This window comes from Martes martes (genome assembly GCF_963455335.1).
Source record: "Martes martes genome assembly, chromosome: 5".
NCBI classification, from domain to species: domain Eukaryota; kingdom Metazoa; phylum Chordata; class Mammalia; order Carnivora; family Mustelidae; genus Martes; species Martes martes.
The window spans coordinates 108,378,051-108,390,861 of record NC_137892.1 but is presented as its reverse complement, the minus strand read 5'-3'; the positions used below and the strand labels follow the sequence as shown (position 1 = coordinate 108,390,861).

At 45.9% G+C, this 12,811-nt stretch overlaps 1 protein-coding gene across 3 annotated transcripts in view; it reads left to right on the top strand.

The window, feature by feature from the left end:
• The window catches only part of WWC1 (WW and C2 domain containing 1), a 151,454-nt gene that overhangs the window by 125,320 nt on the left and 13,323 nt on the right, over positions 1 to 12,811 (top strand). For 2 of the 3 annotated variants that reach the window (XM_080804766.1, XM_080804765.1), the window contains exons 16-18: positions 3,431 to 3,583; positions 5,364 to 5,455; positions 11,537 to 11,654. In XM_080804766.1, coding sequence (XP_080660892.1) covers positions 3,431 to 3,583; positions 5,364 to 5,455; positions 11,537 to 11,654 — 363 coding nt within the window. Of the gene's footprint in view, positions 1 to 3,430; positions 3,584 to 5,363; positions 5,456 to 8,025; positions 8,409 to 11,536; positions 11,655 to 12,811 lie in introns of those variants that run through there. The other variant, XM_080804767.1, reaches the window with a different exon arrangement.

Sequence of the window (12,811 nt, the reverse complement as noted above, 5' to 3'; positions counted from 1 at the left end):
CTGGAGCCGCCACTTGGCTACTGGCCAACTTCATAAACTGGCTCGTGGTGTTTTCTGCTACCCTGTTGGCGCAGCAGCTGTTGTTTCGGGGATGGTGAGTCAGCCAAACCCCGGACTTGGTCAGGGCTCTTTGAAAGAGGGCATGTTGAAACAGTAAGGCCTCTGAGGAATGGTGAGAATTATTTTATCATTTTTGCCACAGAGGATGTGTGTCATCGGAAATAAATCCTCTCCCTGGGAGGTTACATTCAATTAGGTTGATACGGTGTCGTTTCACTCCATCTTAAGACATCCGTTTACACGATTCAAAGAAAGATTAACTGAAGAGAGATCCTGTTCCCCCGACCCTTGCACCCAGTCCCCCCACCTATCCTAGATGACTAAGCACTTTGATTAGTGTTTTCTTGATCTTTCCAGCATTTCTTTTTGCACATATATTCACCTTGCACCTCAAATACGGGCAAAATGTATGTGTGTATAGAAAGAGAATATATGTAGTCTCATCCCTTTTTCCATTTTTTTTTTTTAAATTTGAGAGAGAATGAGAGGGAGCGTGAAATAGAGGAAGGTCAGAGGGAGAAGCACACCCCCTGCTGAGCAGGAGCCATATGTGGGACTCAATCCTGGGACTCCAGCTTAGCTGAAGGCAGTTGCTTAACAAACAGAGCCACCCAGGTGCCCCACCTTTCCATTTCTTACACAAAAAGTAGCGTACTGCATGTTCCATTCTGCGCTGTTCTGGGTGGGTTTTTTTTTTCCCTTAACAATACAGCCTGGAGGGTGCCTGGGTGGCCCAGTTCGTTAGGCGACTGCCTTCAGCTCAGGTCATGATCCTGGAGTCCCGGGATCAAGTCCCGCATTGGGCTCCCAACTCTGCAGGGAGTCTGCTTCTCCCGCTGACCTCCCTCCTCTCATGCTCTCTCTCTCTCATTCTCTCAAATAAAAAAATCTTAAAAAAACAAAACAAGACAAAACAAAACCAGTACAGCCTGGAAGTCTCTCCACATCAGCACCTAGAGATTTTCCTCATTTTTTTGTACATAGCTATATAATAGCCCATCAGGTAGGTATATTATGGTTTATTTCTGCAGTCTTCTGTTGCTGGAGCTTTGAGTTGTTCAAAATCTTCTACTCTGGTCTTAGTGATGAGTTTTTGGATCTGACTTCAAAAAGGAGTCAGGCAACAAAAGCAAACTATATCAAACTAAAAAAAGCTTCTACACAACACAGGAAATCAACAAAATGAAAAGGCAACCTACCAAATAGGAGAAAGTGTCTGCAAGTCATGTGTCTGATAAAGGGTTAATATCCAAAATGTACAAAGCACTCGTACGACTCCACAGTAAAAAAGCAAACAATCCAACTTAAAAACGTGCAGAAGATTAAGTCGTCATTTTTCCAAAGAAGACATACAGAAGGCCAACAGGTACATAAAAAGATGATCACCATCACTAATCATCAGGGACATGCAAATCAAAATCACAGTGAGAAAGCACCTCATCCTTCTTAGAATGGTTATTATCAGAGGGACAAGAGACAGCAGATGTTTGCAAGGATGTGGGAAAAAAGAAAAGCCTTGTGCACTGTTGGTGGGGTCTAAGTCGTTAGGCAGGGCTGCTGTGGAAAAGCGTGGGCGGTTCCTCAAAAAATTAAAAATGGAATTACAGTGTGATCTAACAATCTCATATCTGGGTATATAAACAAGGTCTTTTTTTTTCTTAAGATTTTATTTATTTGACAGAGATCACAAGTAGGCAGAGAGGCAGGTAGAGAGAGAAGGGGAAGCAGGTTCCCCGCTGAGCAGAGAGCCGTATGTGAGGCTCGATCCCAGGATCCCGAGACCATGATCTGAGCTGAAGGCAAAGGCCCATCCAGGCGCCCCCATAAACAAGGTCTTGAAGAGATACTTGCACACTGTGTTCATAGCAACATTATTCATGATAGTCAAGAGACAGAAGCAACCTGAATATGTGTCTGTAGATAAATGGATTAAAAATTGTGGTCTCTGGGGCACTGGGGTGGCTCAGTCAGTTAAGAGTCCTGACTCTTGATTTTGGCTCTGGTCACAGTCTCAGGGTCATGAGATTGAGCCCCACATCGGGCCCCGTGCTGAGCACGGAGCCTAGTTACGATTCTCTCCATCGCCCTCTGTTCCCACACCCCCCACCCTGGCTCGCACACACACACTCTGTCTCAAAAAAAAGTGATCTCTGTATATAATGGAATATTATTCATCCTTAAAAAGGAAAAAATCAAAAAAAATCAAAAAAAAAAAAAGGAAAAAATCCTGTCCCATGCTACAACACAAATGAACCTTGAGAACATTATGGTAAATGAAAAAAGCCAGTCACAGAAAGACAAATAAGTGAGGGATTCCACTTATATGAGGTATCTGAAGTACTCAGATTCATAGAAACAGAAAGTGGTGTTTACTTGGGACCAGGGGAAGAGAAAAAGGAGAAAAAGGAAGTTGCTTAATGAGTATAGAGTTTCAGATTTGCAGGATGAAAATGTACTAGAGATCTGTTGCATAATGTAAATATAAACACTATTGAACTATGTACTTAACAGTAAGAGGGCAAATTTTACATGACAACATGGATGGACCTTGATAACATATTAAGTACAATAAACCAGGGAGAGAAAAACAAATACTGTGTGATCTCACTTACATGTGAAATCTGAAAAACCAAACTCATAGAAACAAACAGATTGATCGTTGCCAGAGGTGGGGGGTGGGGGCTGGGTAGGGGACATGGGGAAAGGTATTCAAAAGGTACGAACATCTAGTTGTAAGATAAGTAAGTTGTGGCCATGTGGTGTACAGGGTGGGGACTAGTTAGCAACACTGTATTACTTCTTTGAAAGTTGTTGGGACAGATCTTAAAGCTCTCGTGTGAGAAAAAAAATTATAACCGTGAGGTAATACATGTTAACTGAACTTGTTGTGGTAATCATTTCACAATACATACTCTTCCAAATCTTTATTTTTATAAGTAAACTGCATCCACCTGAGGCTCGAACTCACGACCCTGAGATCAAGAGTCACATGCTCTACCAACTGAGCAAACCAGGCACCCCCCAAATCTTTATGTTGTACAACTTAAACTAGTACAATGTTACATGTCAATTGTATTTCAGTAAAACTGGGGGACAGGAGATGGTAAATTTTATGTTTTTTATCATAATTAACAAAAAAAAAATACATGCAGTGGGTGTTCAATAAGGATTTGGTGAATGAGTAAACCAATGAATGAGTAAGTTAGTGATTGAGTGAGTTGTAGAAAATGATTCACAGCTCATCCTTTCCTCTTCCCAGAAGTTCCCATCCCCTCTGGGGGTGTTTTTCCTACTTCCCTCAGGAGCCGAATTCCCCAGAATACCTTGTCAAGCCCTGGCTTATCCTCTTGCCTTTTCCCATCCTCAACAGGGAGGCGCCCAGATCAGCCTGGCTGAGGTCTGTCGGTCTGGGGAGAGGTCGACTCGCTGGTACAACCTCCTCAGCTACAAATACTTGAAGAAACAGAGCAGGGAGCCCAAACCAGTGGGAGCCAAGGTCTCCACCCCAGGGCCTGAAAGCACGGTGAGCTGGGCCCCGGGTTGGCCCCACCCTCCTATGTCTGCAGCACCTGGATGGATGGACGGAAAAGCCTTTCCCAGAACTGGAGGAGGGTGGGCATCAGAGGTGGGGGGAAGCAGCCGAGGGTATTGGAACAGAGAGGGAGAGGAGGACAAGCTAGGAGGGACCTCTGCTAAGGGGCAGGTAGCCCCCATTTGCACATCTTCCACATCTGTGCTCTCCCCTTTTGCACTTGGCTTGACGTAATAGAACTTGGCTGATGAAAACCTTAATTTATGTTGGTATTTTTAGTGAAGTGGAGTAGGAAGGAGAAACCTGTGTAAGATAAAACATTAACCTTTCTTGAGAAGCCACTGCCTGCATCATGGTCCGTAGCAGAGGCTTGCTCTGAGAGGCAACAGAAAGTCACAGGAAGGACAGTCAGAGGACTGGGTGATTGTTAGTTGGATCACGGGTCAGTCATTTCACTTCCCTGAGCCTCTGTGGTTTGGCTTTTTTTTTTTTTTTCTTTTTTTCCATGTCTAATCTGAGTCTGAAAAGGTTATTAGGAAGATTTGAAGAAGCACATGTAAAGAACAGTCTGTACTTGGTTACTCTGGATAGTCATTGCCCAGAATTTCAGTGGAGGGGATGGGCTAGGTCATCCAGTTAAGGATAAGGGTAAAGATTAAATCTGTTTCCTCCTCACCACCCCCACCTCCTTTTTCATCCTCCTCATTTTCTGCACTTCCTTCTGTGTGGGGCACTGTCCGGTTTATTATGTGCCATTACCAAGGCTTAGAAAGGTTACCTAAGGACATACATCCAATAAGCAACAAAGCTAGGTCTCCCTCACTCTAAAAAGGAGTCCGTGAGCTGGCGAAGATCTTGAAAATATCCTCTGCTTTCTAGAGCATGTCCTTTGGTGAGTCACATCAACCTTAGACACATTCATTTCCTTTTTCCCATTTCTCAAGGGAATACTTGTAAGCTCTACCTATCAGAATAGTTGTAAAGATTAAATAAGATGCTACACATAAGCTGTTTATCAGTGCGTGACGTATACCAGGCCTTCAACTGATTTTTGTTCCCTCTTCCCCAAAAGAAAATTTCAGGGGGTTTTCAGGCTTTGGCCCACACGACCAAAGGTATTTGCTGATTTACTATGGGCTCAGAAAACTACAAGATCAGTTTTTGCTCTACTATGAGCTGCCATTTACTGAATGCTAATTATGTGCTCGGTACTCTTCTATATACCTTATGGACATATTCTCAATTAGTCTTCATAACAACCCTTTGTAGTAGTTATTAGAAACTACTGTAGAGGAAACTGAGTCTCAGAGAGGTTAGTTTCCTCAAGTCACAAAGTGTTACTCACTGTAGGCACCATTCAGTATAGATGCTTTTCCTCCAGGAAGTCTTCCCTGAATGCAAACCCCAAGCTGACTTTGCCATTGCTCCTTTGTTCCTACACATCACATTATTTTATTATTGACAGTTCATGTGATGGTCTTCCCAACTACACTATAATCTCTTTATAGCCAGAGACCTATAATTCTGCCTCACTCAACTGTTAAACTGGACTGTCTTCCAAAAGTCTGTCCAAGCAGACAGGGGTTATTCTCAGGAGAACTGAGCGCTGTCCTTACGGTTTATAAGTGACCATGGGGCAGGATGCTCACCCACTCTGCTCTTCAATTTTATTCTCCGTCCATGGGGAGGGTCACACTCTGAGCTCCAGTTCTTGCCCAGTAAGGTGGCTCTAGTGGCCTGCAGATGAAGCCCTGGGCCTTTGTCTCCACAGGATGCCGTGTCTGCTCTGTTGGAACAGACAGCAGTGGAGCTGGAGAAGAGGCAGGAGGGAAGGAGCAGCACACAGACCCTGGAAGATGGCTGGTAAGTGAGCATTCCCCTGGGCTTCCGGAACTGATCTGGTGTGGACCTGGACACAGTAATGAGATGCCCAACCTTCAGGGCAACCAAGAGAAGCATTCCCCTGAGAAAATGGAGAACCTCTCTCCTCACGGGTTCTCTACAGGCAATAAGGCAGTATAACTGATCCTTGAACGGTGCAGGGGCTAGGGGCACCAAGCCACAGCACAGTCAAAAATCCACATAGAACGTTTGATTCCCCCAGAACTTCACTACTAACAGTTTGCTGTTGGCCAGAAGTCTTTCCAATAACATAAACAGTGCATTAATGCATACTTTGTATATTATATGGATGATATACTGTATTCTGACAATAGTGTAAGCTAGAAAAAAAATTTTTTTAATTTTTTAAAAAAGATTTTATTTATTTACTTGAGAGAGAGAGAGAGTAAGTAAGTGAGCACAAGTAGGGGAAGCTGTAGGCAGAGGGAGAGGGAGAACCAGGCTCCCTGCTGAGCAAGGAGCCCAATGCAGTGCTCCATCATAGGACCCTGGGATCATGGCCTGAGCTGAAGGTAGACACTTAACCAACTGAACCACCCAGGTGCCCCTAGGGAAAAAAAAAATGTTAAGAAAATCATAAGGAAGAAAAGATATGTATACAGCACTCTAGTATATTTATCAAAAAAATCCATATATATGTGGACCCGTGCAGTTCAAACCCATGTTATTCCAAGATCAATTGTATATAGCCTGATACGGTGGTTCCCAGAATTTCTTCCCAATTGGTCATTTTGTGATCTATAACTCAGTCGTGCTAGTTCACATATTAGTGTCTGCGTTTACTCACTTATATTTATTTTGGTAAAAAACAAACTTATATTACTATATATCGGAAGTAGGTATAATCTGCCATAAATCGAAGATGTTTCAAAAAGCAACTGCATTTGACTGCTAGAAACAGAGAGTAGAAATAATGGGCTTAAATTAAGATCGTTTATTTCTTTGTTACTTACAAAGAAGAATGGGAGGAAGCAGTCCCAGGCTCATCTGTCAGCTCCATGGTGTTGCTGGGAACCCAGGCTCCTCCTCTCCTTCCACTTTGCTCTTCTTACTGGGTGACAGCCATCACCGAGACTGCTTTATAGCTCAAAATGGCTGCTGAGTCACCAGCCATCAGGCAGGCATCAGAAAAGACGAAAGACTAAGATGCGCCTGTATGGCTTTTAACCACGGAGCATTCCTCAGGGTCCCACCCAGCAATTTCTGCTTGATTCTCATTGGGCATGCATAGCCATCTGGCCTACCTAACTGCAAGGGAGGTTGGGAAATGCGGTCTGTGAAGTTGGGTACGAAAATCAGAGTTGTCTTACCAAGGAAGACAGTGGAAATGGATCCTGGGTAGGCCATGAGACAAGTCTGCCTCAGAAAGTAACAAAGTTAAATGTAATGAAAATCAAGCAGGAGTATTGAAACCTGCCTAGACATATTGCTCACTAAGTCTTTGGGCCTGACGTCTTCTCTCACTGCTAAACAGGAGGATTAGTCAGTGTTTCAGCAATATTAAAGACATGCGTTGCCAGAGAGACTTCTCGGTGTCCAAAGGAGAGCTGGAGACAGCTTTCTGTCTGTATGCTTTGAGGCTCTTTAGTCTCTTGGATCCCGAAAGAGAGGTCTCCTCACACATAGGAAACAATGGTATAGACCAAAATTCAAACCTTAGCTTCATTATGCTTTGGTCACCTTTAACAACGCGTTTTTAACTTTTTCTCATGGTATGACACGCTTACCTAAAAGTTCCCCTGAGTGTACGGCTCAGTGAATTTTCAGAAACCAAAGTACTCATGTAACCAGCATCCAGATCTAGAAACAGAGCATAACCGGCTCTCCAGAGCCCATAGTGGGCTTCCTCCAGGCCACTGCCCTCCACCGCAAGGGCAGCTATTGTCAGGTGTGTCACTGTGACCTCGTCTGAGCCTCATCTGGAAAAGCGGGCTGGGCTGTCACACCAGCTACGGGGGCTTGCTGTGGTAGGGCTGACGGGAAAGCCGCCATAACGAAGATGAAGCCCAAAGCTCATGGTGGACGCTCGGTAGATGGTAGAAATTATTACTCAGAAAATGAGAAGAAAGCCTGCTAACTACCAGCTTGGAAGGCAGAAGGCAAATCCTATCTCAGAAATGACCAGAGCCTGTGAATTTGCCCTCTGGGAGGAAGTATTGTCAGGCTTTAGTGCACATGCTCTGAACTCAGAGGGCTGGGGACTCAGACTCGTGCTCCGTCAGCTTCCTGGGGGATCCTAGGTCTGGGTGAGGCTGAGCATCAGTGAATTTTAAAAGCTCCCTGAGTGACCCGAATGTGCAGCTTTCAACCGTAGCTCTAAACCTGTGTTTCTGCCTCCAGGAAATACAGATTTAAAGAGTGGCCACAACTCGGGGATATTCTGCCGACTCAATAGAATTATGCATGATAAGCACTTAGCACAGACTTAGTCCCACAGGAAACACTCAGGAGCTCTTCTGTATTATTGTTACCGCCCCCTCGTTATGCGCTGGGTCTCAGAAAGGGCCTTTCCGTAATATCTTTCACTCCAGGGGTCAGCAGAGGTTTTCTGGAAAGGGCCAGAGAGTAAATATCTGCTTCGTGGGCCGTGCGGATTCTGGTGTGTCTACCCGCCTCTGTGGTTGTGCTATGAAAGGAGCCCTCGGTGGCACACGCACCAACCATCACGTCTCTGCCATTGAAGCTTCACTTGCGAACGCCGAAATTTGAATTTCATATACATTTGCACATGTCATGAAATATCACTCTCTTTTTGATGTTTTTTTCAGCCATTTAAAAATATAAAAACCACTCACAGCTTGGGCTCTCCAAAATTGGCCATGGGCTGGATTTGGCTCACCGCCTCACCCCACTTTCACTCTTCTCTTTTACCATCTTATTTCTCCATGCGATTAAAGGGTAGGGCAAGGTTCCTGAATTTTCGTATGTTCATTTGTTTGTTTTAGGGCTCGCTCTAAACGGTCTCAGTTTCTCTCTTTCCCTCTTTCTCCCTCCCTGTGTCCCTTTCTTTCGCTGTCTCTCCTCTCCCTTTCCAACCCTTCCTACCTCCCCTTTCCTTCTTCCTCCCTCTCTCTCCCTCTCTGTGGCACACCGCTGGGCTGGGCTGGGCTGGGCTGTGCAAAGGTCTGATGCCGGAAATAGGCCCAGGACCTGTCTTCCAAAACCCTGGCACAAGATCAGTGGTTTCTGCCAAATTCCAAGCTTGTGGTGAGACTTTTCAAGCCATCCCCTAGCAACTGCCTTCTGTTCTCTCTCCCTTCTCGGCCCCCTCTCTCCCCACCCCTGCCATTCAAACTTCCCTAGACACTGACTTACAAAGAGGACTGGGAATCCCAGAGCTGCTGTGCTGGAGTCAGTCCATCTGCAGGCCCCCTCCCCCCAAGACTGGAGGCTTCTTTTGGCCTGGAATGTTAACTAACTCCGTTGTGCCCGCTCCGCTGCAGAGTCCTATGTGGGGGTCCCCCAAAGACTGGCCCTCTGTTCTAATTTCCGCTCTGTTCTCTCAGCACCCAAGGGCCAGGATGCCATAGTTACTCCCTCCTTGCATTTGTTTAGCTTTCTTTAGTGCACACAATCACAAGCCTGGACTTTCTTAAGATCCACAAGCAAAATGAAGTTCTAAGAGTATTAGAAAATATAAGAGACTGTAATCACACACAATGCTAGGGTGAAAATCCTTTGTTTGCCTCCTTGGGAACTTGTGTGTGTGTGTGTGTGTGTGTGTGTGTGTGTGTCTAGGGCAGAGGTTGAGAAATGGCATTGTGGTGTCCCAGGGCACGTGTGCTTTACATTTTAACAGGCATTGCACAATAGTTCTCAAATAAGATGGTACTAGTAAATGCTCCCACCAGCAGTGATTAAGACTACCCTTAACCCTACACCCTCTCTGATACTCCATGTAGTCTAACTACAGTTCTTCATCAAGAATACGTCCATGTTTGGGGCGCCTGGGTGGCTCAGTGGGTTAAGCCTCTGCCTTCGGCTCAGGTCATGATCCCAGGGTCTTGGGATCGAGCCCTGCATCGGGCTCTCTGCTCAGCGGGAAGCCTGCTTCCTCCTCTCTCTCTGCCTGCCTCTCTGCCTACTTGTAATCTCTATCAAATAAATAAATAAAATCTTTAAAAAAAAAAAAAAAAGAATACGTCCATGTTTTATTTCAGTGGATATTGCTACACTGACTTCACTGTGCAAAGTGGCTGCTCTGACATACACTCCGTTTCCCATGCCTTCTATATATTTTGCCACACTAAAGGGTGAAAAGATGTTGTCGACTTTAATCATGTTTCTCATGACAATTGAGATTTCTTTTCTCCTTTCCAGAAATATTTAGATCAGGTTCATGGTCAAAAAGAAAAGACTTCCCTGGTGGTCAAGCACTTAGTGGGGTTGGACAGATTGGATGGAAAACCTGGCTGCCCCCTTCATGGTGTGTGACACCGGATAGGACCTAGAAACTCAGTGATCCCGGCTTTTAAATCTGTAAAATGGAGACAGTATTTGCTTTCAGTGTTGTTGTAAGGCCTTAGCATGGCACCTAGTGCTTATTAAGCCTTCAGTAAATGCTGGTTGATGTGGCATCTGCCAGATTCTTAGGGAGGTGCTCACCGTGTGTTCCCATGCTTAATGGCCCTCTTATGAGTAGATCAAGAAGCTGTGGGGGCAAGGGAGGGAGAGCAAGGGGTGTCCATTAGCACTGGTCCCCATCTAAGGGCAGGGGAGGTTTTAGTCATGAGGCTGGAGATCCAAGATCTTTTCTCCTCATCGGGAAAATCCCAAAGGAGATTTTGTGCTTATCCACAGTCTCACTGAGTCAGCTAACTGGATGTCAGATTCTCTGCTTTGGGCTGGAATCCTTCAGCCCAGTGTGGCAACACTGTCTCCTGGTGATTATGTATGTCTTGGAGAAGATGGGACTGAAGATAAATTAGTAATTAACAAATGCAGTCTACTTGTCACAACTCCTCCCAACCCTGAAGTCCGAAGGGAAAGAATGAATAATCATGAAAAGTACCACCAAAAATAAACTCTCCAGCACATGGTGCCAGAACACCATCAGATATCCATATAGAAAAAAATAGGGGCTCCTGGGTGGCTCAGTTAGTTAAGTGGCTGCCTTTGACTCAGGTCCTGATACCAGGGTCCTGGGATCCAGCCCTGCATCTGGCAAGCCTGCTTCTCCCTCTTCCTCTGTGTTCTAGCTCTTTCCCAAGTAAATAAATTTAAAAATCTGAAGGAAAAAAAAAAGAGGAGTGGGGTGCTGGGGTGGCTCAGTCAGTAAAGTGCCTACCTTTAGCTCAGATCATGACCCCAGATCCTGGGATAAAGCCCCACATCAGACTCACTGCTTAGCAGGGAGTCTGCCTCTCCCTCTGCCCCTCCCCCCTCATGCTTATGTGTACTCTCTCTCTCTTTTTCTGAAATAAATAAATAAATCTTTTTTTTTTTTTTAAGAAAAGAAGCCTTATTCATAATTGCCAAGAAATGGAAGCCTTTCAAATGTTCATCACCAGACAGATGAATAGCTGTATGAATTGTGATGTATCCATGCCATTGAGAATGCCACTCGGCAATGAAAAGGGGTGAATTGCCGATACAGGCACCAACATAGTTGAATCTTAGAGACTTTAGATGGAAAGAATGAAGCCAGAGACAAAAGAACACATACTGTCTGATTGCATGTATACAAAATGCTAGAAAACTCAACCTACAGGGACAGAAAGCTGATCAGTGGTGGGCTGAGGGTAGGAAAGGTTACGTAGGAAAGGGTACAAGAAACCATGTGGGGTCATGGAACGTTCTATATCTCGAGTGTGGCAGTAGTTACACGGGGGCATACATCGGCTGGGAATACACTGGTCAAATGAAACTATACGATGAAAATGCATTGTGTTGTACAATAGTTACACCTCACTAATTTTTGTTTGTTTAAATGTGTCCTCAACTGTGAAAAGGCTTGGAAGCCCTGCCCTAGGTGCATTTAGAGGCAAGTGAGCAGATCAGAGTGGTCTCTGGACAGGTAACCAAAGCTCTTTGTCATCACAGGAGGTACGAGGAGACCAGCGAGAACGAAGCGGCGGCCGAGGAGGAGGAGGAAGAAGAGGGAGAGGATGTTTTCGCTGAGAAAGCCTCACCTGATAGGGACGAGTGCCCAGCGTTAAAGGTAGGCAGGACCAGAGAGACTGGAAGGGCTGTCTTGGGGAAACAGCCCTCGGTGCCTGAGTCCAGGCATTCCAAAAGGCACCTCTAGCCTTGGGGGACAGACCCTCGGAATGGGGTGACCTGCAGAAGGTTGTATAGCAGCGCCCCTGCCTGTACTGCAGGGTATCTCAGTGACCATAAAGGAGGAGAGGCTGGTTCTCCCCTCCTCTCTCCTGCTCTCTGCTGCTCCCGTATCTCCAGGCTGACCTCAAGCTTTGTGGCCAGATGGGTCTGGATTCAGGTGCTGGCTCTGCTACTCTCTCGCTCTGCAGGCTTAGGCAGGTGACTTCGTCCCTTCCAGCCTTCATTTCCTCATCTCTAAAATGGATACAATAATACCAACCTCACTGACACATTCTTAAGTTTCAAAGGAATGTGTTTCTTTGTTTGGATCTACAGTAGGAAGAAGGAGTCCGGTCGGGTTCCCCTCACCACCTCCTTCCCTGCTGTGCTAGGGTTACTCACAATAACCAGAGTCAATCTCCATAGAGAGCTCTGTCTTCTGCTCCGGCAGGAAGTAGAGCACCCTGTTGTGGGCAAGTAGGGCACCTGGGTGGAGCTGCAGATTGCGCACTGCACAAAGTTGCCTGGCCGAGAGGGGCTGGAGAAGAACCTCGGGCAGCCTTCCAGCTGCTCCACGCCCGGAGTACAGTCTTTTTACAGCCTCTGCAGTCAGAAGGGGTGCCTTTCTCAAAATTATGCAAAGGCGCTGTAGGCCAACAGGGCCCTGCATTCAGGTGTTCTTGTTTGCTTGTCTGTTGCTGGTGCCCCCTGTAAAAGGACAGTAGAAAACCTGCTCCCCGGGTTGAAAGACTAAGATTTGTGGGTTGCCTCCGTAATTCCAGGGAAGCATCTGCGGTTCTTGGCGGCAGCACTGGAGGCCTTGGGTGTGGCTTTGTCAAAATGTGGTTGGCATAGACATGTTGAGGGCATGAAGTCGAGGACATCTGTCCACATACTGCTCATGTGAGCTTGTTTGGGGACTGAATATGCTCCAACCCACATGGAGGAATGGGGCCCGCCCAGCACTTGGGGCCTTGGGCGCTGTCCTGGCACAAAGCCCCCAGCTGTATCTGAGGGTCAAGGGCCAGATGATGGGAGTGGGGAGCAGCTGGGGAG